The sequence below is a fragment of the Schistocerca serialis genome, chromosome 3 (assembly GCF_023864345.2).
Source record: "Schistocerca serialis cubense isolate TAMUIC-IGC-003099 chromosome 3, iqSchSeri2.2, whole genome shotgun sequence".
NCBI classification, from domain to species: Eukaryota; Metazoa; Arthropoda; class Insecta; order Orthoptera; family Acrididae; genus Schistocerca; species Schistocerca serialis.
In genome coordinates this window covers 634,541,583-634,568,501 of record NC_064640.1, presented here as the reverse complement: position 1 = coordinate 634,568,501, position 26,919 = coordinate 634,541,583, and the positions used below count along the sequence as shown (strand labels likewise).

Below are 26,919 nucleotides of genomic sequence, written 5' to 3'. Positions count from 1 at the left end.
TCATCTATGCCTAGCAGTTCCACTGGTCTCAGAAGAAATGCCCAGTGTCAGTAGCCCGCTTTCTATTTTACCATCAATAAGAAACATAAAAACCATATAAAACTAGTTGTGAGAAAGACAGATGCCAGGCAGAATTTCCCTGAACTGTGTTGAAAGTTCAAGTCTGTAGCTCATCTATGCCTAGCAGTTCCACTGGTCTCAGAAGAAATGCCCAGTGTCAGTAGCCCGCTTTCTATTTTACCATCAATAAGAAACATAAACACATTGCTACAATTTATATACACATTTTACAGTCATCTATTCTTACACACACGCATTAGACATGTTATTAATAGTTCTGAATGATGGTATTCTGTATGTATTAATGAAAAAAATCTACCTCTTACAGATTCACATTATGTAACTCTAAGCTTTTTGCACCAACCACCATCACCATCACCACCACCACTACCACCATCACCCTGCTCCAGCCACAAAACTTTGTGCCCCATGAATAGATGCTTCCCAGTTTGTGCTAGATAAAAGTGGTAAAAACAGTCTTTAATTAATGATAAGTTACTATTTTATGAACCAACCATATCATGTACATTTGTACACCATCAACTTAGATAGGCACAATATTATTTTTGATGTGTCCATATACAGGTTTATATACTTTTATTAAAAATAAGGAGAGTGGAAAGATAGAAACACAATTGAGATAACAAACTGATAACCTATGTGTCTTGACGAACTACCTTCAAGAGTAGCTTCCATGAACAGTCTTTTAGGTACTGATAAATTTATTATATGTATTGTATTAACTGTTATACTAAAATTGAGACAGTGATAATATTTAAAAAATTCTTGCTTCCATCCCCCTTCCTCCTCAGAATTATGTGTGACAAGACCTGCAAACAGACCAAACTTCATACTGCTAGTATGTTAGAGTTTTTGCTACACATTTATTTGCCCAAATTAATTGAGAACATCACTGTAAGTGAGCACTGTAAGTGAGCGCTGTCTGTGCTCTGTGAAAAACAATTAAGGTGCTGAGAATCATAAAGGCCTAAAACACAACAATGTCAATTGTGAGACTGTAGCATTTATTCATGCTTCTGACTTCTGTTGATCTTACGGTGAGTCAGGTTTATCTGTGTTGTAGGTCCACATTGTTTACATGAAGATTCATGAACAGCTGTCTCAACAGTTTCTTTGATATTCACTTAAATGTGGGCCCCATGATAGTGTGCTTTGGGTATCTATCATTCTCAGTGTCCCACTTATGTTAATAGTAACAGCAGCAGGTCCAGAGGAAGAAGAAATGTTGGGGGATTAGATATTGGATATTTTCCACTCATGGGTTTGTTCTGAAAGTGAATGTGTATGTTTCCTAGTGTCTGAGTTACTTTCATGCTGGGAATTGTACTAAAATGGACATCTTATTTTATCATAAAGATCTTTCAAGATTGCAAAGGTAGTTACACTTGAATTTCAGTTCCTACTGTAATTCTTTGTTATTCTATTGCAGTATGTAATCTTTATTATTATTATTATTATTATTATTATTACTATTGTTATTGTTACTTTATTATTTCTTGTTAAACTTTTGAAAATTTCTCTATAGATCACTGGCACTCTTGCTTCTATTTGTTGCAGGTTTATGCATCTGTTAATGAATGTGATGAGGAAATTGTCGACTATGCCCGCAGACATTCTTGTTTTGGCATTCTTGCTCGAGACACTGACTTCATGATACATGCTGGAATACACTACTATTTTGCAGTGGACAGGATCAAATTTCCTACACTTTGTACAATACGTTATGATAGCACGAACCTAGCACACAGTTTAGGACTGTCCGAGGAGCATCTCCCACTTCTTGCTTCACTTATGGGAAATGACATAGTCCCATTCAGAAAACTAAGGGTAAGTTGGTGTAACCTTTATTACCAATTTTCTGCATTTTACCAACTTACTTTATTTTACAGGACCATACTCATCAAACTTGACCCAGCAGGGTTGTGTGGTGGTTAGCACACCGAACTTGCATTTTGGGGGACAGTTTTAACATTTTTAGGATTGGGCAGCTATGGTGTAATTCAAATGGATACTGTGCTTTTTTTACAGTTTTTCTGAATTTTGTGTTGCAGTTTCTGCTGCATAGAACATTTTACTATGTTCAAATGATTGTTTTGTCTTCACAACAACAATAATTTTTTTTTCATCTTTATTTCCTAAATGGAGATACAATTTTGAGTTGTTGTTTGAAAATGTAGTTTTTTTATTGAAAATTACTTAGTTATATTTGCCTTGGTATGAAAAGTTTTGAAGTATTTTGGAAAACGAAATCCTACATCACATTCCTCACAGTAGTGCATAGTATCTTTCCTTGGCACTTTCCCCAATCTTGCCTTGATTCATTCTATAAAAACCTTACATCGCCTCTGAGACCATTGTGATATTTCTGTAGTCAGAATCAGTGTAGGTAAATGTCTCCCACTGAGTCTGTTTACTGCTGAACTAATTTGAGTGGAAGCTGATTCAACCAGTCCTCCTTTGTTTATTGAAGCCATTGCCCGTTCAGTAACAAATTCGACAAGATGTTTGCTAGTGGACTTTGACTTTTCATATGAAACATCATGAAAAAGTGAAAAAAGCTTTCTTCCACCACTTTATTTGCTTTGTCTCAAAAGTGTAGTAGCATATTTATTGTGTGTAAGATGACCCTGAACAATAGATGACCTCCCCCCCCTTTTTTAAGAGGCTTCTTGAGAAAAATTTATTTTAAGATATTCCGACTAATCAAAATTACTATCTTTTATTGTTGTAAGGAGTCTGTGTAAAAACATAACATTACACCTAATCTAAATTTATACCATTTATTGACTATTTAGGTTTTGATAATACAAACAGAAATAAAATAAACAAAAATAAATTGTTTACATCAATTTTTATCAACACTGCCTTTTTTTTTACTTAGCATGTCGCCTGTAATATTTTTAATAATCATCATCATCTTAACAGCACAGCTGTGAAAATATTTGAGTGTTTCTTCTGAATATGTTGGTATTTCTGTGGGACAAGAGAACACAGCTGTATTTTTCTTAATGCACAGCAGCTTTTGCCTCTATACTGATTAGAATGTTTCCACATCTCTTACTTTCTTTCAAAAATATTGTCTGCCCACTGCTTTCTCATTGGTTGTGTAGAAACAGCAGCTGACACACCCCCAGTCATTTCTGTTATACCTCACAGTGCGTGTTTACAACATTGCTGTGCAAAACACATAAGAACACCACTGGGCCCCATATAGACTGTTAGCATCTCCTGCAGAAATGTACGAGGACAGTCCCAAAAGTAAGGTCTCCTATTTTTTTATAAGTATATAGGCCTGTTTAATTCTACAATGGTTTACATCAATTTACAGCTTGAACATTTACCTATACCGAGCGAGGTGGCGCAGTGGTTAGCACACTGGACTCGCATTCGGGAGGACGCCGGTTCAATCCCGTCTCCGGCCATCCTGATTTAGGTTTTCTGTGATTTCCCTAAATCGCTTCAGGCAAATGCCGGGATGGTTCCTTTGAAAGGGCACGACCGATTTCCTTCCTCATCCTTCCCTTACCCGAGCTTGCGCTCCGTCCCTAATGACCTCGTTGTCGACGGGACGTTAAACACTAATCTCCTCCTCCTCCTCCTCCATTTACCTATTTTTTGACATAATCACTATTTCTGTCGATGCACTTTTGTAGACGCTGTGGCAGTTTTTGTCTGCCCATGTCATACCAGCTCGCTGCCATGTTGTTCAGAAAGTTATGAACCTCTTCTTTCACCTCGTTGTCAGAGCTGAATCACTTTCCGGCCAAATGTTCTTTTAACCTAAGGAACAGGTGATAGCCACTGGGCGCCAAGTTGGGACTATAGGGTGGGTGGGAGGTTATGTTCCACTGAAACTGTTGCAGGAGAGCAACGGTTTGCCGAGCGATGTGTGGGCGAGCTTCGCCATGGAGAATGTGTATGCCCTTGCTCAACATTCCTCTTCTCCGGTCCTGAATTGCCAGTTTGAGTTTTTCCAGAGTCTCACAGTACCTGTCAGCATTAGTTGTGGTCCTCAGAAATTGACTGTCTCCCGCTCCTTTGATCATTGTGAATTTCGATCTGACCAGCTGCAAACTCTCTACACCACTTACAAACATTTTTGACATCCATGAACGATTCACCATACACTTCCATTAATTGGCGATGGATTTCAATTGGCGCAGTGCCCTTTGCATTCAAAAACCAAATAACTGTGTGCAGTTCACACTTAGCGGTAACATCCAACGAGAGCTCCATTCTCAATGGCTGCCAAGCCACGACTGAGTGCCTCAGCGCGGCATGCACATGTTTACTCACAGAACATGAAGCACTCTTCATAACAGTGTGACCAACTGCCACACAAACAGAGTTCTGTACTATATAAAAAAATAGGAGACCTTACTTTTGGGATTACCCTCATATGCTTATGTTGAGTATTGGTCAAATTTTAAAATCAGTTTGATTCTGAATGCAAATGGATTCATGCAAACTGCTGTTTAAACATGGTAGATGTTCATGAAAAGGCAAAGTACACAGTACACATTCCCATGGTTGACTGCACAATGGAATTTCTGCCTTTTCAACACTCCTCTCTCCACACTCGTTGTAATTATCAGCCAAGCTGAGTCACTGCTCCCCCTCAAACTTTTCATAGTGCTGTGCTTGAGCAACAGTGAAACATGGACGGCAATATCTTCTAGGGTGTGGGTCATATGTAACAACAGAAAACAATATATAGATAAAAATCGCAATCATGATTCAGTCCAATTGTCAAACTTCTGTTCATCCTGCAATCTAATGTCTGTTCATGCTATCTTCACAATGGGTCTTGCCCCTGTAATTTGTTCTTGTGACAACAATTACAGTCAGTTTCATATGATGATTTTTTTTTTTTTTTTTTTTTTTTTTTTTCACATTTCATTCTGGATTAATTTTCCTTCTCATTTCATCTGAGTGTCAGCATATTGTTCTAAAGCTGATTAAAAGCGGGTAACAATTTTCTCTAGTATTCTAATATGTGAACAGCAACCAAATTCCTCATTTCCAACCCACTTGGTAAATAATTGGTTTGTCATAACCGAATAAAATAATGACTTCATTTCAGAATCAGGTAATGGATTTTGAAGGAAAAAATTTTTTGCCTTTGAATGTTACTTTACCTTTAAAAGTAGCATAAATGTATGTATATGGTATCTATACATGTATGAGAACTTTTACTGCAAACCTGCTCAAATACAACAAAAGTTTGTAAGTTGATAGAATTTAATCCTATTTCCTCATGTGTTTCACAGAATTATTAATTTTTAAGAGAGCATCAGATTGTTGTAGTGGCTAGTTCATAGTTTTTCACATATCCCTTACACTAGTGCCGCAGGTCAAATGTCACCTGACTGTTCGAGCGAAGTCAATACTCTATTGATTGCTTCAGCATATCAGGAAACCTCAAGTCTATTTGAACACAAGTAAAACCAAGTATTGTGCAAAATAAATTTATACAAAACCTCAATAGGCATAGCTTCATTTGTAAATGTAAGATGATCACTATAGTAACCTATTAAACAATGTGAAAATGTTGACCTCAGCAGCAGTAGTTTAATCTGTGAATATAAGATGACCCGTGAATATAAGATGACCCCCATATTTTTTGAATGGTGAATTTGGGAAAAACCCTTGTCTTATAATCTGGTAAATGTAGTAGTCCATTAGGTGGTCACTGTGGTCCCCAACAGAGTTGTTTTTATTGTAATCCAAATTACAGACAAGTTTCAATTTTGTATCATTTTTGTTTTTGTTCTGACATTGAAATTTTATGCAATCATTTTGTGTTTGTTGCGAGAAGGAATACATTCCTAGTATCTTTCTATTTCACGAACAGTAAGGTAACGGTTTTTGAAGGACAAAATTTTTTGCCTTTGAATGTTACCTTTACCTTAAAAACAGCATACATGTATCTATATGGTAAACCATGTACGTATATGGTGCAAAATGTGGGTTCATCTTTTTTCAATTTCTGAGAATTAGAGCTTTAGGCTTTTCAGTATTATACTGTAAGTTCATCTTGAAAATGAATACAAAGTATGTAGCAGACAACTATCAATGGCTTTTGCACTGTGTGTGTAACATTGTAACGTGTGGCATGCGACAACAAGGGGAACATGAACTCCGAAAAGCAAGTAACACATAATGTTGTCTGTATATCTTTGTTGCCAATACAAGTGATGGGTGCTGCCATCTTTGCTTTTTCCTGGTAGTAAAAGCATCACAGAGTGCCTTTATACAGATAACAGACATAAAGAAAACATTGCAGTTCATTTATGAAGCTGAGACACAGACGGCATAGGTCCTACATCACTTGTCTTTTTGAAGTATAATCCATGCAACATAGGAAACGGAATGCTCATGTCAAAAGTGCTAAACCCTTGTCTGGCCATCCTGACTCAAGTGCCAGGATGGTTCCTTTGAAAGGCCATGTTCCGTTTCCTTTCCCATTCTTCGCTACTCCAAACTTGTGCTCCATCCATTATGACCTCATTGTCAACAGGATTTTAAACACTAATCTTCTTTGCAACTTCTATATTGTTAAAATATTTATCATTCTTTACTTGCATGTCTGGACGAATAGACATTAATGACAATTGATGGCCATATGAAATTGATTCACAATAAGGTTGTTGAATCATTTGCTGTATCATTCTCTTGGAATATGTATTTCACCTACGTCAGTATTTTCTTTTACAGATCCAGAGTTGTAGAGTTCTCTTCTTGAGGAGTGAGAAAATATTGCTGAAAAACTTAACATGTACACCGCTGTATCCATTTCACATGGATGTTAAGCAGTTCTGGTTATTGGATAGTAGTTATTATTGTTTTCCTGATTCTGAACTAGTTTATGTATACAAAAATCATATTTTGTTTCTCAAGCTGTATGGACAAGAGTCACAGTGTACCTACATCAGTATCAGTATTCAAGTATCTGAATTATATTCTTCCATATATGATATTAGAGTGAATTTAAAAATTATCTTCACTTAATGTTATTATTTAACCTTGATACCTCAATTTTTATTATCAGCATAATGCAAAGGAGAGGGAGTAGTACAACATCATTAGTGTTCTGTAAGTTGTTGTTGTTGTCTTCAGCCCAAAGAATGGTTTGATGCAGCTCTGCATGCTTCTCTATCTTATGCAAGCCTCTTTGTCTTGGAATGATTACTGCAACTTCATTTTTCTGAATCTGCTTACTGCATTCATCTCTTGGTATCCCTCTATGATTTTTACCACCTAAACGTCCCTCCAGTATGAAATTGGTGATCCCTTGATGTCTCAGAATGTGTGCTCTCAACCAATCCCTGCTTTTGGTCAAGTTTTGCCACAGATTCCTTGTCTCTCCAATTCTGTTCAGTACCTCCTCATTAGTAACATGATCAACCCATCTAATCTTCAGCATTCTTCTGTAGCATCACATTTTGAAAGTTTCTATTCTCTTTTTATCTAAAATGTTTATCATACATGTTTCACTTCCATACACAGCTACACTCCAGACAAATACCTTCAGAAAAGACTTCCTAACACTTAAATCGATATTCGATGTTAACAAATTGCTCTTCTTCGCGAATGCATTCCTTGCCACAGCCAGTCCACATTTTATATCCTCTCTACTTTGGCCATCATCAGTTATTTTGCTGCCCAAATAGCAAAACTCATTGACTATTTTATGTCTCATTTCCTAATCTAATTCCCTTAGAATCACCTGATTTAATTTGACTACATTCCATTATCCTTGTTTTGCTTTTTTTATGTTTCATATATCCTCCTTTCAAGACACTGTGGATTCCGTTTAACTGCCCCTCCAAGTCCTTTGCTGTCTCTGACAGAATTACATTGTCACCAGCAAACCTCAAAGTTTTGATTTCTTCTCCCCGAACTTTAATTCCTATTCCAAATTTTTCTTTGGTTTCCTTTAGTGTTTGTTCAGTATAGATATTGAATAATGTTGGGGATAGTTACATGTGTGCAAAATGTGATAAATGGCAAACACACCAGGAAGCTTACCCACCACATCCCAAGTTTTTTTTTTTAAAAACCAAGTTTTTTGAACTGGGAGAAAAGCTCAACCTCAATGTGCGTAACACGTCAACTAGATGAACAGATGTTAAAGTGAAGTTTTCATTAAGATGTTGTATATGGGACTCCTGCCACATCTTCATATTACTCTTACCCAGACATACAGGTATACTACCTACCTGAGCGACTAAAATTTGAATCTAACAGTGTGGAATAGTAACAGGACCTGCTATGTCATTCACAATGTCTTTATGATCATAAAGAGATAGAAATAAATGTTTGGGAAGTTTTTATATTTAGGAAACACTTTATGTAACTACAGGAACATCAAAATGTGTTAGTAGATTGTGGAATAACACTCTTCTGATTGAACCAGTGACATTCATCATATCTGACCATGTAGTTATTTAATATAGTCACACTTGTGAAAATACCCATTGAAGTCCTTTAATGTTATAAAAACATTGAGTGACATTAATGGCATAAGAAGTATCCCAGATGGTGAAAGGCACAACAAAATGAGTCAAAAGGTTTTCAGCAATGCCAGTGCTGCCAGAACATTTAAAGGCTGGATCCCTGCGTGAAAGTGCGGCTGTACAATCCTGATCATATGCTTTACTATAAATGCCAGAACTCTGGTTGTGCTACTTCACTGTGTACAACCAGACAACTTGCAGTAGATGCAGTAAAACTGACAGTTAAGATTGAATGAGGTATGTATCACCTCAGCACCATTCAGTAGACCCATATTGCTTGCTGCTGTATTACAACAAATTTCTTGAATTTTGTTGGTTATGATCCATACTTTGCTTATTCAGTATTGGTAGACAGCTGTGATTTTCTGTTCTCCTAAAGATATTAGGATTTGAGAGATTCACAGCAATTGCTCCTTTTTAACCACCTGTGAATGTTGCAAGTATATTCCCTGAAGTCAGTAATGTTAAATTATGTCTCATTTCTGCATGTATCATTTTCTTAACAAAGCATCAGAATCTTTGAGGTAAGGTGTGATATACTACCAGGTGTTCAGTACCTACCTAAAAGTTGTGCAGCAACCATTACCATATAAACTGCATTTGTAGCATGGATCTTGCATACATCAATAAACTGAGGGATAGAATGAGTAAAAATGTGCAGAGTAGCTCATCTTGTTGGAACAGTTGCTCTCGTTATCATCGGTGGTGAAAAATGCCAGATTACATTTTACTAGCAGTATCAGCATCACTGGTTTTGCTTAGTGAATCATTTGTATTGGACACATGTAGTTGATGGGTGGCAAAACAATCTTCCATTTTGACCTACATGAAACACAGAGGACAGGTGTCCTGTTTGGCACTGAAGCATTGGGGGACTGATATCGTCTTGTTTTTCCACACGTCGCAAGGAACTTTGTGAGTCATGTCAGAGAGGTCGTCAGTGTTGTTGTTATTGTTGTTGTCTTCAATTCAAACAATGGTTTCACGCAGCTCTCCACAAAACTCCATCTTTTGCAAGCCTCTTCATCTCTCACTTTCTTTTGTGTGGGCCCCAAAGACTCATTAAATTTGGAGAATGACATTTTTCTGTCAGACCATGTACAGTTTTTCTTATTTTTCATATACCTGTTTCAGGCCTTGCTCATTTTCAACTGTGTCTCTAGTAAACTTTTATAGATAGTCTGGTGGAAAAATGTCATTCTTGTCTACCTCTCTGGATAACTACCACACCTTGCATCATCCATTTGAACCTGCTTGCTGTATTCAAGTCTTGATCTTCCTCTACAATTTTTACCTCCCCCCCTCACACACATAACCCCCCCCCCCCCACTCTCTCTCTCTCCCTCTCTCTCTCTCTCTCTCTCTCTCTCTCTCCCTCCCTCTCCCTCTCTCCCTCCCTCCCTCTCTCTCTCTCTCTCTCTCTCTCTCTCTCTCTCTCTCTCTCTCTCTCACCCCTTCCTTTCCTTCCATTACCAAATTGAGAATTCGTAATGACTCTGGATGTGTCATTTCAACTGATCCCATACTACTTTACTCCTTGGCACTACAGCCCTTGTAAGGCCTTGGCCTCCTGGACAACCTCTGCCCACTCTTCTCTGTTGACTGCCTTGGCTCTCCATCTTCTAACTCCCATCCTTTCAAGTCGTCCTCCATGTTGTCTAGGCATCTGGTCCTTGGTCTGCCCCTTATACAATGTCCATCAGGTTTTCCTTTGAGAACTTTCTTGACTGTGCTGTTCTCCACCATTCTTTCAGCATATCCCAACCAACATGTTATTTCTGTCACGATATCTGGTTTGTTGTACCACTCTCTGACCTCATTATTTCTAATTCTCCAAAAACCTCTATCATTCACTTGCCCATAGATTTTCCTAAGTATCTTCCTTTCCCATCTCAGCAACAACTCCTCATCATTTTGTGTCACAACCCAGGTCTCTGAACCATACATCACCACAGGTCTAACTACTGTATGATACCCAGTCAGCTTCAGATTCCTACTAAGGTTCCTTGCTTTAAACACTTTAACCAATGGAAAGTAGCTCCTGTTACCAGCTGCAGTCCTTGCATGTATTTCTTCTCGCATATCATTATTCTCAGTTACCAGTGACCCAAGATATTTAAAGGTCTCACAGCATTCATATTCTTTTCTGTTCAAAGTCATGCTTCTTTCTCCTTCACTATATCTTTTCCTAGATGTTAACAGATACTTGGTCTTTGACTGATGAATGGTCAGCCCCGTCTCTGCACCATATCTTTCTACTTTTTCAAGCTTTTTTTCCAGGTCCTGTTTCCTCCTGGATAACAAATCAATATCATCTGCAGATGCAAGCTCCTGAGTCACTCTGTTAAACAGTGTTCCCCCAGGGTTGTTGCTTTGTGTCTCACACATTACACTCTCCAAGGAGACATTACACAGAACAGTGGAGAGCACATCACCCGGCCGTAGTCCTTGATTAACTTCAAATGCCTTTGAAAAAGTGCCCTTGATCTTTACATTGCATATTGTTCTTCTCAAAGTCATTTGAATCAATATTATCAGTTTGTTAGGGACTCCTGCCTCTTGCACTGCCTTCCAAAGTTGATCCATTTTGATACTATCATAAGCTTGTTTGAAATCAATGAACAGCTGGTGGAAGTCAATGTTACACTCATAACATTTTTCAAGGATCTGTCTGATTATGCAAATCTGATCTATAGTGGATCTATTTGTTCTAAACCACACTGGTAGTCTCCTAGATACTCTTCTACGTATGCTCTTAACCACCCAGCCATGATTTTTCTTAATACTTTATATACTATACAGAGAAGTGCAGTTCCTCTATAATTCCCGCAGTCAGCTTTGTCATGTTTCTTATGTATAGGGCAGAGTATTGCTGTACTCCACTGTTTCACCATATTTTCTTTCTGCCATATTTCCACTATAATCTCATGCAAAACCCGTACTAGTTTGTCTCCACCATATTTTATCATTTATGCTGATCCCATGTTTTAGTCAGATTGAGCCATAAATTTTGTTTTTCCAATTCAGTTTAGTATTTGCTCAGTCATTACTCAGTGTAACCATCATCTTCATTATACATCACTCTTCCCTAACAACCTAACCTCAAGTCCTGTCACGGGAAAAGCCATGTATAACACTAGCCTGCTAATGTTACCCTCCGAGAAGATTCGGAAAAGTTGACCATGCATGTATCTAATGGATGAAGGTATCGGACTATCATTTTGAATATAATGCTATTAATTGAAAAACTAAACAGACTTTAAACTTTGGGGTTTAATTAAAGTAGTCAATTTCGTATATGAATGAAAAAATGAACGGTCACCAGCCCAATTAGGCATGTGAATTTGGAAATATATATTTAAGAGAATTAAATATTAGTTATTGAAGTTACTTTCATTAATATTTCCCTTTGAATTGTACACAGGATACAAATGGACACAGGGCACTCTGAGCTGTGTGTAGCAGCAGTCACCATTACTGTATGTACTAGTAATCATAGGAAGCAAAATTTGTACCAAACTCACACTAATAAGAGCTACATTCAAGATTGTTCCTTGAGTCAGTACTGAAATGTTACTGCAAGAAGTGCAGAACTAAATTTGGCCAGGAGGGGGTTCTGACTTAACTGACATATAAATACCAAAAACTAAAAATAAATAATACCACAGTACACTGTTTATGCTCCCATTTAGAGAAATGTATCAGATTTCCTTAGTGCCAATAATATTCCAATTACCTTTCTAATATGAGAAGAATATGGTGGGACCCATAAACTGATATTGTATCACTAGTCAAACTCTATGATTATTTCAGTAGCAAAATTTAATTCAACTAAAGTTAATTCTTAGCATCACTTGGAATAGTTTATGTTTTTACTGTTCAAGGCAAATTGTTCAACACTGAGCTCAATTAACTTCAAATAAATGGTTCATGATAGTAATCAAGGGTACATTATGTTTCAAATAAATTTGACTTATGTGCCTTTTTCATAACCTGTGAAGCAGGTATTTTATACAGTTACATTTACACAGTCTGACACAGAATTTTTGCAAAACAATGCATTGCAATAAGTTGAGAGTATTTTAGAAAAATTCTAACTAGCTTCACTTTCAATAATCCTTGCACATCTAACAAATATAAATAAACAATAATTGTGCATTTGAAACAGGATCCTCAGTTTTATAAACACCTAGGAGTGGATCCTGCATAGGTTCATGATCAGGATAGAAGTTATGGTTCTAAGCACAGGTTTATATCACTTGGATTATTATTAAAATTACTCACACAAATTAACTGGTCTGTCCTCTGATACATATTTGTATGCTTGAAGTTGTTCGAGCAGTGGCAAAGTAGTGATGGCAAGCAATGTGGCAGCTAACTGTGCTCATGGCTCTTGATGTTTGAATGCTCTATACAATTTCTTCTTGGCATCAAATGTTTAATGTGTTAGAGACATTCCTTATTGCTGAGAGTACCAAGCAACAGACAAATCCACATCCAAGGCAAATTTCCTTGCAAAACGGCTTCCAATTACCTCCCTTGGCACCGTCGATGTGTACCGTGCAACGACCAGCCACTGGCTGCGTATCATTCCCACCAAGTACCCACCCAGCTCGACCGCCAAAACCACCTTTTACATTGCACTGATCCACTTCTGTTGTGGAGGGACTTTCCTACATCTTTTACATTTTACAATACAAGTGCCCTAAGCATGAACCAGCTTCCAATGTATGTTTTTCTTCTAATATTCACATATTATAAAATTTCATTATTTTAAACATCATTTAGCTTTTTCCATATATACATTACAATACTTTAAATTTCCTGTCACAAATCAATGACCTTAATCAACAAAGAATACACACTTCATAATTACAGTTGCGTATTATAAACCTACTTCTAATTGGTAGATGTGTTACAATCTTCTATAGCACCATATTTCAAAATCTTCTATTCTTTCCTTGTCTTAACTGTTCATTGTCCACTTTTCACTTCCATACAAGGCTACACTGCACACAATTATCATCAGAAAATACCTAATAACACTTTAATTTATATTTACAAGGGGAGGCCGCCAATTCTGAAATTCAGATTCGATTCATACTGCGCATACTAAAAGCTCATGGCCAGAGGTGTAATGTGGCAAAGCACCAAGATGCACTTCTCAGCCGTTGTCGAGAAAATCGACAGTTAAAAGAAACTGTTGCAGTGAAATACTGACTACGATTAATAATTTTCCACAGCGTCGTGGCGCAGCGGTAAGCGCTCTGGTTTGTAATCCGAAGGTCGCCGGATCGAATCTCGCACCATGCAATTTTTTTTTTATTTGTTTTTTGTAATTCAAATGTGTGCACACACACACACACACACACACACACACACATATATATATATATATATATATATATATATATATATATATATATATATATATATAATTCCCGGCAATCAGTTGCAACAATTATGCATATAATAAGTTGTTGAATGTCGTTTGTCGTGAAAAAACTGGCGACTTCGAACATCATTATGTTTTCCGCAAACAAAGTTGTATTTCACAAATGTTATTAATTGTCTTCATAATGTTAACCAGGTATAGTTAACGGAAGACGTAGAAACGATATTCCGAAACGAATACGTATAGCGTAAGTCAAATGTTCGAATTAGAATAGAGACCCCACGAACACAAATTCGCTGTGGCAGGTATGAAATATAAACTCCATTACTCGCTCGTTACACTTGAAGGACAGATGTTGAATGGGCCGAAACGAGCCGCCGCATAACAGCGTAGTTGCCTGCTAACTTCGACAGAAGGTAGATGCGGTCCCTAGCGCAACTTATAACATCGTCGAAAATCAGTGCGGACGGGAGAGATTTGGTACACCCTGTTAAAAAAAACGGAAAAATGGAGGCGGTACAATTGGAGAGCGATCCGCCTTCACCAACATGCATAAGCAATTCATTAATATGTATATATTTGAATTACAAAAAACTAATAATTAAAAAAATCGCATGGCGCGAGATTCGATCCAGCGACCTTCGGATTACGAAACCAAGCGCTTACCGCTGCGCCACGACGCTGTGAAAAATTATTAATCGTAGAGAGTATTTCACCGCAACGGTTTCTTTTAACTGTCGACTTTCTCGACAACGGCTGAGAAGTGCATCTTGGTGCTTTGCCACATTACACCTCTGGCCATGAGCTTTTATTATGCGCAGTATGAATCGAATCTGAATTTCACAATTGGCGGCCTCCCCTTGTTAGTGTTAACAGAAGCCTCTTTTTCCAAAATTCTTTTCTTGCTGTAGCCAGTCAGCATTATATATTCTTCCTACTTTGGCCATTAATGGCTATTTTGCTGCCCAAATAGTTTCTACTAGTTTTAGAGTCTCATTTCATAGTCTAATTGCCTCCACATCACATGATTTAATTCAACAACATTCCATTACCCTCATCGTACTGTTGTTAATGTTCATGTTATAAGCTCGTTTCAAGAAGTTATCCATTCAAAACAGTTCTTACAGGTCCTTTGTTGCCCTCGACAGAATTACAATGTCATCAGCAAATCACAATCTTTTATTTCTTATCCCTTAACTGTAATTCCCTCTCCAAATTTCTTGTAGGTTTTATTTACAGCTTGCTCAGTGTACAGATAAAATAACATTATGAATGGAGTACAACCTCCCTTCTCAACCACAGCTTCTCATTCATGTTTTTCGATCTTTTAATCTCTGTATTTTATCTTTGCTACCTTCAGTCAACATTGTCAAAAGCTTTCTCTAAATTTACAAATGGTAAAAATGTATGTTTGCCTTACTTCAGTCTATCTTCTAAGATAAGCAATAGGGACAGTATGGTCTCACATGTTCCTGCATTTCTTCAGAACCCAAACTGATTGTCCCCAAGGTCAGCTTCTACCAGTTTTTCATTCTTCCATGAATAAGTTGTGTCAATATTTTGTGAGCATGACTTACTAAACTGATAGTTCAGTAATTCCCACATCGGTCAGCAGCAGCTTTCTTTCAAATTAGAATTATTACATTTTTCTTGAAGTCCAAGGATATTTTGCCTGTCTTATATATCTTTCACACCAGGTGGGAGTTTTGTTACGGCTGGCCCTCCCAAGGATCTCAGTAATTCTGAGGATATGTTGTCTTTCATTGTCTGCTGAACATATCTTGTTTTGATTTAGATCTTTGAGTGTTCCGTCAAATTCTTCTCATTGTATCATGGTTCCTGTCTTATTTTCACCCACTTTGTCATCTCTTTGTATATCATCTTCCATAAGTTTGTTCCCCTTATATAGACTCACTCTATGTTTCTTCCACCTTTTGGATTTCCTTTCTTTGCATTTGTTTCCCTTGTATAGGTCATCTGCATATTCATTATATCTTTTGGATTTCCCTTCTTTGTGTAGTATTGGATATCCAACCAAGCTCTTGTTCTTTGTACAGTTGTTTCTCTATCTCCAAAGATCTCTTTAATTTTCCTAGAGACAGCCTCTATCGTTCCTCTACTTATGCATGCTTCTAAAGCCTTTCATTCCTGCTTAGCTCTTTGGCACATCTTGCTAACCTTATTTTTATATGTATGTATTCCCTGTTGTATGGTTCCAGTGCTGAATTTTTATTTCTGCTTCTGCAGCAGTTAAATCCAATGTCTCTTGTGTTATCCATGGATTTCTACTGGGCCTTGTTGCTGTATCTATTCGATCCTCTGCTGCCTTCACTATTTCATCTCTCACAGCTACTCATTCATCTTTTACAGCATTCCTTTCAGCTGTTTGTCAATCATTGTCTAATTCCTCCAAAATTCTCAACACATTCTGGTTCTTACAGTTTATCCATGTCCCATCTTCTAAATTTCCTACCTTTGTACAATTTTTCAGTTTTTGTCTGCAATTCATAACCAATAAATTATGGCCAGAGTCTGCACATGCCCCTTTAAATTTTTTACAGTTTCAAATTTGGTTTCAAAATATATGTCTTATCATTATACAGGGTGATTTTTATTAACATTTAAAAACCTCTGAAGTGACATAGATGACAATGAGACAATTAATTTAATATAAGACACATGGGGTTGCAAATGTTGGGAAATACCTAAAAAGTGGATGACAAATGTTGAACATGTGATGTCAGTACATGATGTACTTCATCACACTTGCAGCTGTTGATCTGTTGGTCTGTTGCTTCTCATCATCCCAACCCAAGTCAAGTATTCATGTCGGTGTAGCTCCAGGCCTACTTGCCCAACTTTGGTGCATGGGACTCAGGTTTCTAATCTTGCAACGGACAGGCAGTAATTTTTTTATCTTCACTGCACTAGTCAGTTATGTGTTGACATTGAGGTAAAATTTATTATTTTATTTACTGTTTTTATGATCTCTGCTGGTTAATTGCAAGGTACTTGCAAGGTAATTGCGATTTATTTATTTAATCGTATGGCTAAGGCCCCCTGTCGGGCAGGCCGTTCGCCGGGTACCGGTCTTTCAATTTGACGCCACTTCAGCAACCTGCAGTCGATGAGGATGATAGGCTGATGATGAGGACAGCACAACACCCAGTCCCTGGGTGGAGAAAATTCCCCAATCCAGCCAGGAATCGAACCTGGGCGTCGAGGATTGACAATCCGTCACGCTGACCATTCAGCTACCGTGGGAGGACAGGTAATTTCAATGAAAACCTTCCATACTGCCTCACAAGTAAATGAGTATAAGCTTCCAAATTCCATCATTACCAGTAAATGACGTATGTTTTCTGTACTAAAAATTGTCTGTAAACAAAAAAAGAATGGACAAAATGGAAGAAACACAAAACAAGAACACTTTTTCGTGGTTAGAGCGATGACAATAATTTTGTAACTTTATATTTAGAACAGATCACATTTACAAAAGTTGTTTTAAATTTGCACCAATCGCTTGAAAGCAGTCATTGCGTGGCGCTATCACCCTTCCACGATCAAGCCCAACTGCTGCATGTGCAGCAAGGTATGTCACATGTTCAACTTGTCGTGTCCATTTTTGGGGTATGTCCCAAAATTTGTGACTCCGTGTGTGTTATATTAAATTACTTGTATCAGTGTCATTTACGTCACTTTAGGGTTTTTATACATTAATAAGAATCACTGAATACAATCAATCTGGAATCTTCAAATGTCTCCAGGTTTCATCCATGTATACAACCTTCTTACATGATTCTTAAACCAAGTGTTAGCAAAGATTAATTATGCTTGGTGCAAAATTCTACCAGGGGGCTTCATCATTCATTCCTTTCCCCCCAGTTCATGTTCTCCTATTATTTTTTCTTTTCTTTCTTTCCCTACTATTGAATTCCAGTACCCTATAACATTAAATTTTTGTCTCCCTTAACTGTGTGAATTATTTCTTTTCGTTCATTTCATATTCTTTCAATGTCTTCATCTATGGATCTAGCTGGCACACAAATTTGTACTACTGTGCTGTGTATTGGCATCATATCCGTGTTGGCTGTGATAATGTGTTAACTGTGCTGTTCATAGTACCTTACACACAGTCTTGCTTTCTTATATGTTCTTGGACCTCCTCCTGCATTACCATTATTTGCTTTAGTGTTTAAAGCCTTGTCATATATCCTGTTATTCCTGCCATTGCACTTGACTAATTACCAGTATATCTAACTTCAACTTATCCATTTCCTTTTTTAAATTCTCTGTCTTGTGTAATCAATTAAGGGATCTAACATTCCATGCTCCAACTTGTGGAATGCCAGTTCTGTTTTTCCTGGTGATAACTTACTTGTGTTTAGTTCCTGCCCGGAGATCCAAATGGGGAACTATTTTACCTTCTTAAGATTGTACCAAAGATAATGCCATTGTCATTTAGCCATACAGTAGAGCTGCATACCCGTGAGCAAAAAAAGAAGCACCTGTATTTCCACTTTCTTTCAGCCATTTGCAGTACCAGCACACGAGGGCCATATGTTAAAAGGCCAGATCAGTCATTCAGCTACATTTTTGCCCATCAGGAACTGTATATTTGTCTGCTTCTCCAAAGGGACCCCTCAGTTGTGGTTACATCTACAATGTGTCTATTCTGTATGATAGAGGCATGGAAGCCACCCTGCCTTGGCAAGATCCATGGTTCATGGGGCAGAGATCATCCATAATTTTGAGAAAAAGACCTCTCTTTCCTATTTCTATGTCTGCAGTTCTAATTACATGTTTCTGTGAACTCTTTGATTCATTGTAAAGTTGGAATAACTTATCAGCAGTGTGGTCAGTTTTTCTAATAGCAATTCATGCATTTTTACAAAAAGAATGTACAGTATTTTTGAATCACTGCACTTTTTATAAATTTTATAAATCTTATGGATGGTATAATAAAAGATTTAAAACTTGCTAGTTTGAGGGTAGTTTAGCTACAGTGATTTGACTGGAAACATGGAATATGAGAGAGAGAGATGTAAAAATATATTTTTAGTTTGTGTAATGAACTGCTGGAAGAAGCAACTGCCCTCTTACAAATTTAGGGAGTGTACGTATCACAGAAATGCCTTTGCACCAGCAGTACATATTGTTCAAAACAATAATTAAAAAAGCATCTATGGAAAAAATTTCATCTTTGGTTAACAAAATAAGTAAACCAAGCTCTTAAAATTGTAAAAATACAGATGTTGTAAAATAAATTTATCAGACATTAATAGCAGTGTAATAGCAACTGCATAAATTTATCATGTAACATAATTCACATCAAAAACATTTGGTATAGCCTCTCACTAGTTTAGCAATACCAGATCACAAACTGCTGGAAATAAAAATCACATGCTATTTTGGTATCTGCAAATAATTGCAAATGAAATAACTAAAAAATACTGAAAAAAGACCTTCTAGGTGAAAATTTCAGTACTTAATGTATGTTGGGGTCATTTAGCAGTTGTTTGTTTGAGCTAAAATGTTGCACAGATTGTTTCTTTGTCCATTGGGGGGAGGGTGAGACAAACTTTTAGAAAGTTCAAAATTTCAACTTTCGTGAGATTAAAAAAGTCTCTCTTTAAATTTATAAAAGCTGTGGAACTCAACATACAGAAATGTTACCTGATGGCCAGTCTTCTATTCTAACTCATGACTAGGTAAAACTGATGCAGTATTTAAAATCGTATTTTGTGCAAGATGTCCTTCCCAAATTTCTATTTTTTATTAGCTATCAGTCAGCTACACTTTCTTGATATATTATTTAAACTTTTGCTCTGACAGCTGCTTGATTAATAGCGCCTCCAAATATGTGATTATGTCATATTTTAAAAAGTCAGTTTTGTGGCAGTAGTTTATTAACAGTTTTAAATGCTGTATGTGTGGGTGCAAGTGTGTGAGTGGATGCCAGATTGAGAGACAAAGTTTTTGCATTTGCATTGTAATATGTTAATAAGGGCATTCATAATCATGTTGTAGAGTACTCTAATACCACAATAACTGTTACAGAGCCAAAGAAGAGTAGGAATGCTTCAGAGGATGTACATATGTTGTTGGAAAGGAAATAAGACTCTCAGAATACAGTATTCAAATTATTTGTAATTTTTTCTTCAGTTGTCACCTGAATATTATAAAGATATATAAAATGTTATCACATTGAGTTGTGGAGGGCGCAAATTGTGGCATTAGAAGCTGAACAAACAGTGTGGGCAGAGTTACTTATGCAGCTGAATACTCAGTGTGCTAAAATTAAAATAAATCAGAAAAATGGATATGCAGAAGTAACATAATGAATTGGTCTTCTTCAGTCTGAGTGGACAGTATCAGAATTAACTGGATTACATAGAATTGTCTGCTGAAATCTGGCTGTTGATTACAAATTACAAATTATAATGCAGCATATTTTTCAGTGCTGCCCCATGATGACACAACAAGTATTCTAGTGAATCATACAGTGATCATACCTGGTCATGCTATCAAATATGTTTATATTAACTTTCATCCTATTTATGTACACAATATGGTTCATACACTAATGTCCAAAAGTTTTGCATAGGAAAAAAGTGAGCATTTTTCATGGACAGGTTACAAAATATGACAAAGCTGAATCACAAGACATTTGACTGTCAAAACACATAATTAGAAATCTTTTGCAACCATAGTTACGTACCTTTTCAAACAAAAGTAACAATATAAACAATCTCTCCCACAACAAGAAAAGAGTTGTTGTGCTGTATGAAAATACACGCACTGGCACAATGGTGGGTTCTTTGGTTTAGAGACTGAGCAAAACTACGACATATAAAATATTAGTTCACTTTGTTACAGTGTAGATATGAAGATCAAAATTTTCCATAACCCATTTCCACAGAAATGTTCTGAGTATTTACAACTGTTTCTAAATATTAAAGTATCACTTGAGACAGAAAAATTTACAAGATTCTTCACTTGAAGAATGGCTGACGTAATGTTCACACAAAGTTCTTCCTTAGAAATTTAATACACTGGTGTGTATGGTGCTGTCATCTTGATCATTGACTGTGAACTGGGGCATGCATTCCTCAGCATAAGTAGACAAGCTATTGCAATGGTGTGGAGAAGCTTTAGGAGGCATGGCTATGCTGACGTTTCTCATTTGTCGGTGCAGTGTGCAGCCAACCTTGCTTTTGCACACCATTCTTCAGACAACACCACAAAAGTAAATAAGGAATATGGTTATTCCTAGTTACAAACAAAAGTATCAATCTAAAAAAAAAAAAAAAAAATGATAAACCTAAAAGGTGCTATGTTTATCATGAGCTGCCACACACATTTGACTCAATCCTGGCACCCATTATATGAGGTTGATCAAGAGCTCCATTAGCTGTGGATATCATTCCTGTTAGTGAGCTGTTTGGAGGTCTGAAAAAGTCCTTTGTGGAGATGGGCAGGCAGCAGTTCAGTCCTCTAATGAATCCCAGGCATGCTGTAGTTTCAGATCTGACAAGGTAGAAATATTCTTCTGTGAGTAATTAATCTAACAGAGCAACTTGATTCTGCCCGGGGACTGGGTGTTTGTGTTGTCCTTATCATTTCATCATCATCATCATCGTCATTCATGACAGTGGTTAGATTCGAATGTGAAAAATTTGGACTGTGTGGAAATTGGGACTTTGAGCAACTTGATTGGGCCACACATTGCTGTCCATAAAGAGGAAGTCTGGACCATATACTGCACTTGAACAGTTGTAAGTGTGGATGCAACACCTCTCTCCATTTGTCAGAGCATTAACATTATTCCTCAAGGGGCCAATGTACACTTTGCTGGATATCTAGTACACAGCCAGCTGCTTTCAGCCTCTGATATTCACTTAATTGTGAAAATGCAATTCCAGAGGCTGTTGTAAGCTATGTAGACAATTATCTTACAGAAATCTGTGCATTGAATGTACAGCTAAGGCCATAAATTCGCCTTATTTTTGCATGTTTACTTTTAGTTGGCCATGAGCTGCCCTTGAAATGACACTTTCTGCTGTGAATGTGGTCTGACTTGCTTAAAATTTACCATGAAAAATGATCCAAATAGCACCTTTGTGGCATTTTGACATAAACTCCACTCCACTACTCCCTCTACACACAGCAAGAGTGTAAACATTACTGAGGCATTGCAAGTATAGTAGTTGTACGAGGGTAAATCAAATAAAACAGGATTATTTTTTTTTAAATATTTGGTATTCATTGAAAAAGAAATTTAATTAATTTTCCACATAATTTCCTGCTTTACAAATGCATTCTTACCAGCAAGAAGGAAGATTTTTTAATCCCAGCATTGTAGAATGAAGTTGATTGCATTAGGAGATGATTGCACACAAGTTACTCCATGCTCTTCTCATCTTCATATTGTTGTTGCTTAGAATTTCTTCAAGTGGCCCAAACAAATGAAAATCAGAGGGTGATAGATCCAGGCTGTAGGGATAATGATCACATTGTGTCCAGTCATTTTTTTTCAAGTTTTGAGTCCATTAGAACTACAGTATGGGGCCTGGCATTGCTGTGGAGGAGGATAGCCTCTCGAATCAGTTGGTCTCATCTTCTGTGTGATACACAGCCCTCACCTCATTCAACAGCTGGCAGTAGTAAGCAGCTTTGATTTCATGTTGCTCAGGCAAAAGATCAATGACTTGGTGGTTGAAATAACCTTTCCAGCTGACATTTGAGTCCTGACTTTTACTAGGGCTGTCTCCCCTTTCCTCCACTTCTCCATGCTGCTTTTTTTTGACTCAGGAGTGTAGTGGTGGACCCACATTTCTTCGCATGTGAAGATCCTATTGAAAAATGTGCAACTCTCTTTGGCAGACCATGCTATAAGCTTCTGACAGACTTCCAAACGTCTGAACTTCTGATCTGCAGTCAAGAAGTGAAGGCCTCATCTGGCAAACCCTTAACAGAACTTTAGGTCGTTTGTGGTCATTGCTTGAGAGCTCCCATAACTTAGTCCAACATGTTCTGTAATTTGGATACATATGCCTGTCAGTCATCATCAAGAATGTCTTGACCTGCACAAATATTTTGGTTCGTAATGGTGGTCTGAGCACAACGATTGTGTTACTGATTTTACACTCATTCTTGTCCTTCCTTGAACCCTTTATGCCATGCAAGCACATGAGTCCTTGACAATGTTTGGTATCTGAACTGTGCAGTCTGTCTCTGAAAAAAATTTGTTGCTCAGACTTCTTCACAAAAAGGAAATTTTATTATTATGTATTGTACAGTGGACGGGCACACCTGTTGCCCCCACCCCCCTCCCCTGTCCAAGCATACCATAAGCATGGGCCCAGTCCTACCAACCATAGCTGCTCAGAAACAAAACTCCCTCAGCATTCACTGGACCTAATTACCTCACCAGTCTGGTTCAAAAGCAGATTTAACCTTTTATTATTATTATTATTATTATTAGCAGTAGTAGTAGTAGTAGTAGCAGCAGCAGCAGCAGTGCCAATGGCCTTGCCACATTGGAAACACCAGTTCCCATCGGATCACCGAAGTTAAGCACTGTAAGGCTGGGCTTCCACTTGGTTGGGTTACCATTCAGTCTGCCGAGCACTGTCAGCAAGTGGGGTGCACTCGGCCCTTGTGAGGCAAACTGAGGAGCTACTTGATTGACAAGTAGCGGTTCCAGTCTCGTAAACTGACATATGGCCATGAGACTGGTGTGCTGACTACATGCCCCTCCATATCCGCATCCAGTGATGCCTGTGGGCTGAGGATGACACGACGGCCGGTCGGTACTGTTGGGCCTTCCCAGTCCTGTTCAGACGGAGTTTGCTTTTAATAGTGGTAGTAGTAGTAGCAGTAGCAGTTGTTGTTGCTGAAATCTGTTCCTGACCCATTCCTACCACACACCTGGCTTGTCACCATTGATGCCACCTCCATCTATACCAACATCCCCCATGTACATGGTCTGTAAGTCTGCTACTGAACATCTCCTTAGGCAGCACCCAACTGATTCCAAACCTATGACATCCTTTCTGCTCACTTTAATCAACTTTATATTTAACAACAACTACTTCAGCTTTGAGGATCGGACATACAAGGACATACAAACAGATTAGGGGCGTGGCCATGGGAACCAGGATAGCTCCTTCCTATACCAACCTTTTCATGGGTCACTTGGAGGAGACTTTTCAGCCCCTGGTTTGGTTTAGATTCATTGATGGCACCTTTGTCATACGGACTCATGGTGAGGCTAACCTGTTAAAATTCCTGGACTCCCTAAATACCTTCTCCCAATTAAATTTCACGTAGCCCTATTCCAAATCTCATGCCACTTTCCTTGACATTGATCTCATCCTCACTGAAGGCCAGCTACAAACTTCTGTCCATATTAAACCTACTAACAAACAATAGTACTTACATTTTGTTGCCATACTTTCCATGTCAAGCATTCCCTCCTATACAGTCTTGGCATTCGAGGATTTGTATGGATACAGACTCTTTACAGCAATACACCACCATTCTCACCTCAGCCTTTACTGGACATAATTACCCCACCAGCCTAGTTCAAAAGCAGATTTCCCAGGCCATCATATCCAGTCCTGGTACTGCTGATTCCTCCACAAAACAACTTCAGAGCACACCACTTGTCACTTAGTGTTATCCTGGTCTGGACTGTATTAATTAGCTATTCAACAAAGCCATGACTTCCTAAAATCATTCTCTGAAATGAGATTCATTCTGTCTGAGATTTTGTCCACCACACCTAGAACAGCTTTTCATCACTCTCCCAATCTCTGCAATATCCTTTTCAGACCCTATGCTCCTTCTGCACCCATCTCCCTACCCTATGGCTCCGACCCCTGCGAATGTCCCTGTTGTAATTCTTGCCCTATGCACCCTCCTACCACCACTCATACGAGCCCTGTAACTGGCACAATATATACTATCAAAGGGAGTGCCACCTGTGAAACAACACATCATATACCAGCTGTTATATAAACACTGTTCAGCCTTTACATCAGCATGACCACCACCAAGTTATCGGTCAGGATGAATGGGCATAGATACAGGGTGTATACCAACAACACACAATATCCTGTTGCAGAGCATGCTCTACAACATGACAGTCATGAGCTCGGTGCCTGTTTCACCACACATGCCACCTGGATTCTTCCCCCCCGACACCAGTTTCTCTGAACTCCGCAGATGGGAACTAGCACAACAACATGTCCTTGGTTCTTGCCATCCACCTGGCATTAATTTAATTTCTTGTGTCTCAGCATTTATTCACAGTAACTACTCCTTTGGGTTTGCTCCATTTTAGTTTTCTACATCTTTCATTTTCTGACCTGTCTATTTTTTTCCGTCCCCTTCCCACCTCTGTTACATACAAAGCACTTAGCTTTTCACTCTTATTAACTCATGCACGATGTTTTAGCAGTAATCTCTGTCTTTCATATTACCCTGTCTCCCACCTTTCAACTCCCAGATTTTCAAATCTTGTCCAGTGCAGTCCCCAACAATCAGTCTTTCCTTCTCATCCCATCCAGTGAGTCTCCCCTGACCCGGGGTTTTGGATGACTTTTCCAAACTCTGCTCCTTTTCCTAAACCTCCCCATTCCTTTTCCTTCACTCCTCTTTCTTCCCCTTCAACCCTTCTGCCAGAAGAAGGAGCCAGTGGCTCCGAAAGCTTGTGTAAGTAAAACCCCTTTTTATGTGTGTGTTCTCGTGCTGCTGCTTGGTGAGTACTTTTTTTCTATCCAATTACATTATGTTGTCAAAAATTGATTATTTTCGTTGTTATAATTCTTATACACATGCATTTGCAAACTAACAGGTCTAGTTTGAGAAGGATGCGACATGGAATTTGGCCATGGCCTTCTAGTAGGAACAATGCGAGCATTTGCCTGAAATAATTTATGGAAACCACAGTAAACCTAAATCAGGATGACCAGATGGAAATTGGAACTTCCACCCTACCGAATACAAGTCACATTGTTTGAAACAATGCTACCTCATTCTGTTTATCCCTAGTGTACAATACTTTCCCCAAAGAACTTATTTAATAATGTAAAAGACAAATTTTATACTGTTCACTCCAACCCGTGCACACACTACACAACACACATTATTTCACAATGTCAGCTGAGTGTTAGGACCATTGGTTTCCACTTTGGGTACCACAGCCTACCATTTAGTAACCTGAAAAACTGAGTCAGCATCCATGAGGTGTTAGTATTATGCATTGCTTAACTTTTGGAGTAATGTTTCTCAGGGGAAAAACTGAAAGAAAAAAAACATAGTGGAAAATGTTATGTGAAATGATATATGGTTGTTATTGATATTTACCCCTCCACCTCCCTCCCCCATGAACCATGGACCTTGCCATGGGTGGGGAGGCTTGCATGCCTCAGCGATACAGATAGACATACTGTAGGTGCAACCACAACAGACGAGTATCTGTTGAGAGGTCAGACAAATGTGTGGTTCCTAAAGAGGAGCAGCAGCCTTTTCAGCAGTTGCAGGGGCAACATTCTGGATGATTGACTAATCTGGCTGTGTAACATTAACCAAAATGGCCTTGTTGTGCTGGTACTGTGAATGGCTGAAAGCAAGGGGAAACTACAGCCGTAATTTTTTCCAAGGGTATGCAGCTTTACTGGATGGTTAAATGATGATGGCATCCTCTTGGTAAAATATTCTGGAGGTAAAATAGTTCCCCTTTCAGATCTCCAGGTGGGGACTATTCAGGACAACATCGTTATCAGGAGAAACAAAACTGGTGTTCTACAGATCGGAGCATGGAATGTCAGGTTCAGTAATCAGGCAGGTAGGTTATAAAAATTAAAAAGGGAAATGGATAGGTTAAAGTTAGATATAGTGGGAATTAGTGAAGTT

The 26,919-nt window shown here is 38.1% G+C and overlaps 1 protein-coding gene across 4 annotated transcripts in view; it reads left to right on the top strand.

The window, feature by feature from the left end:
- Positions 1-26,919, top strand: part of LOC126470515 (constitutive coactivator of peroxisome proliferator-activated receptor gamma-like) — a 750,708-nt gene that overhangs the window by 298,093 nt on the left and 425,696 nt on the right. For all 4 annotated transcript variants that reach the window (XM_050098423.1, XM_050098425.1, XM_050098426.1 and 1 more), the window contains one exon: positions 1,639-1,908. In XM_050098423.1, coding sequence (XP_049954380.1) covers positions 1,639-1,908 — 270 coding nt within the window. The remainder of the gene's footprint in view (positions 1-1,638; positions 1,909-26,919) is intronic.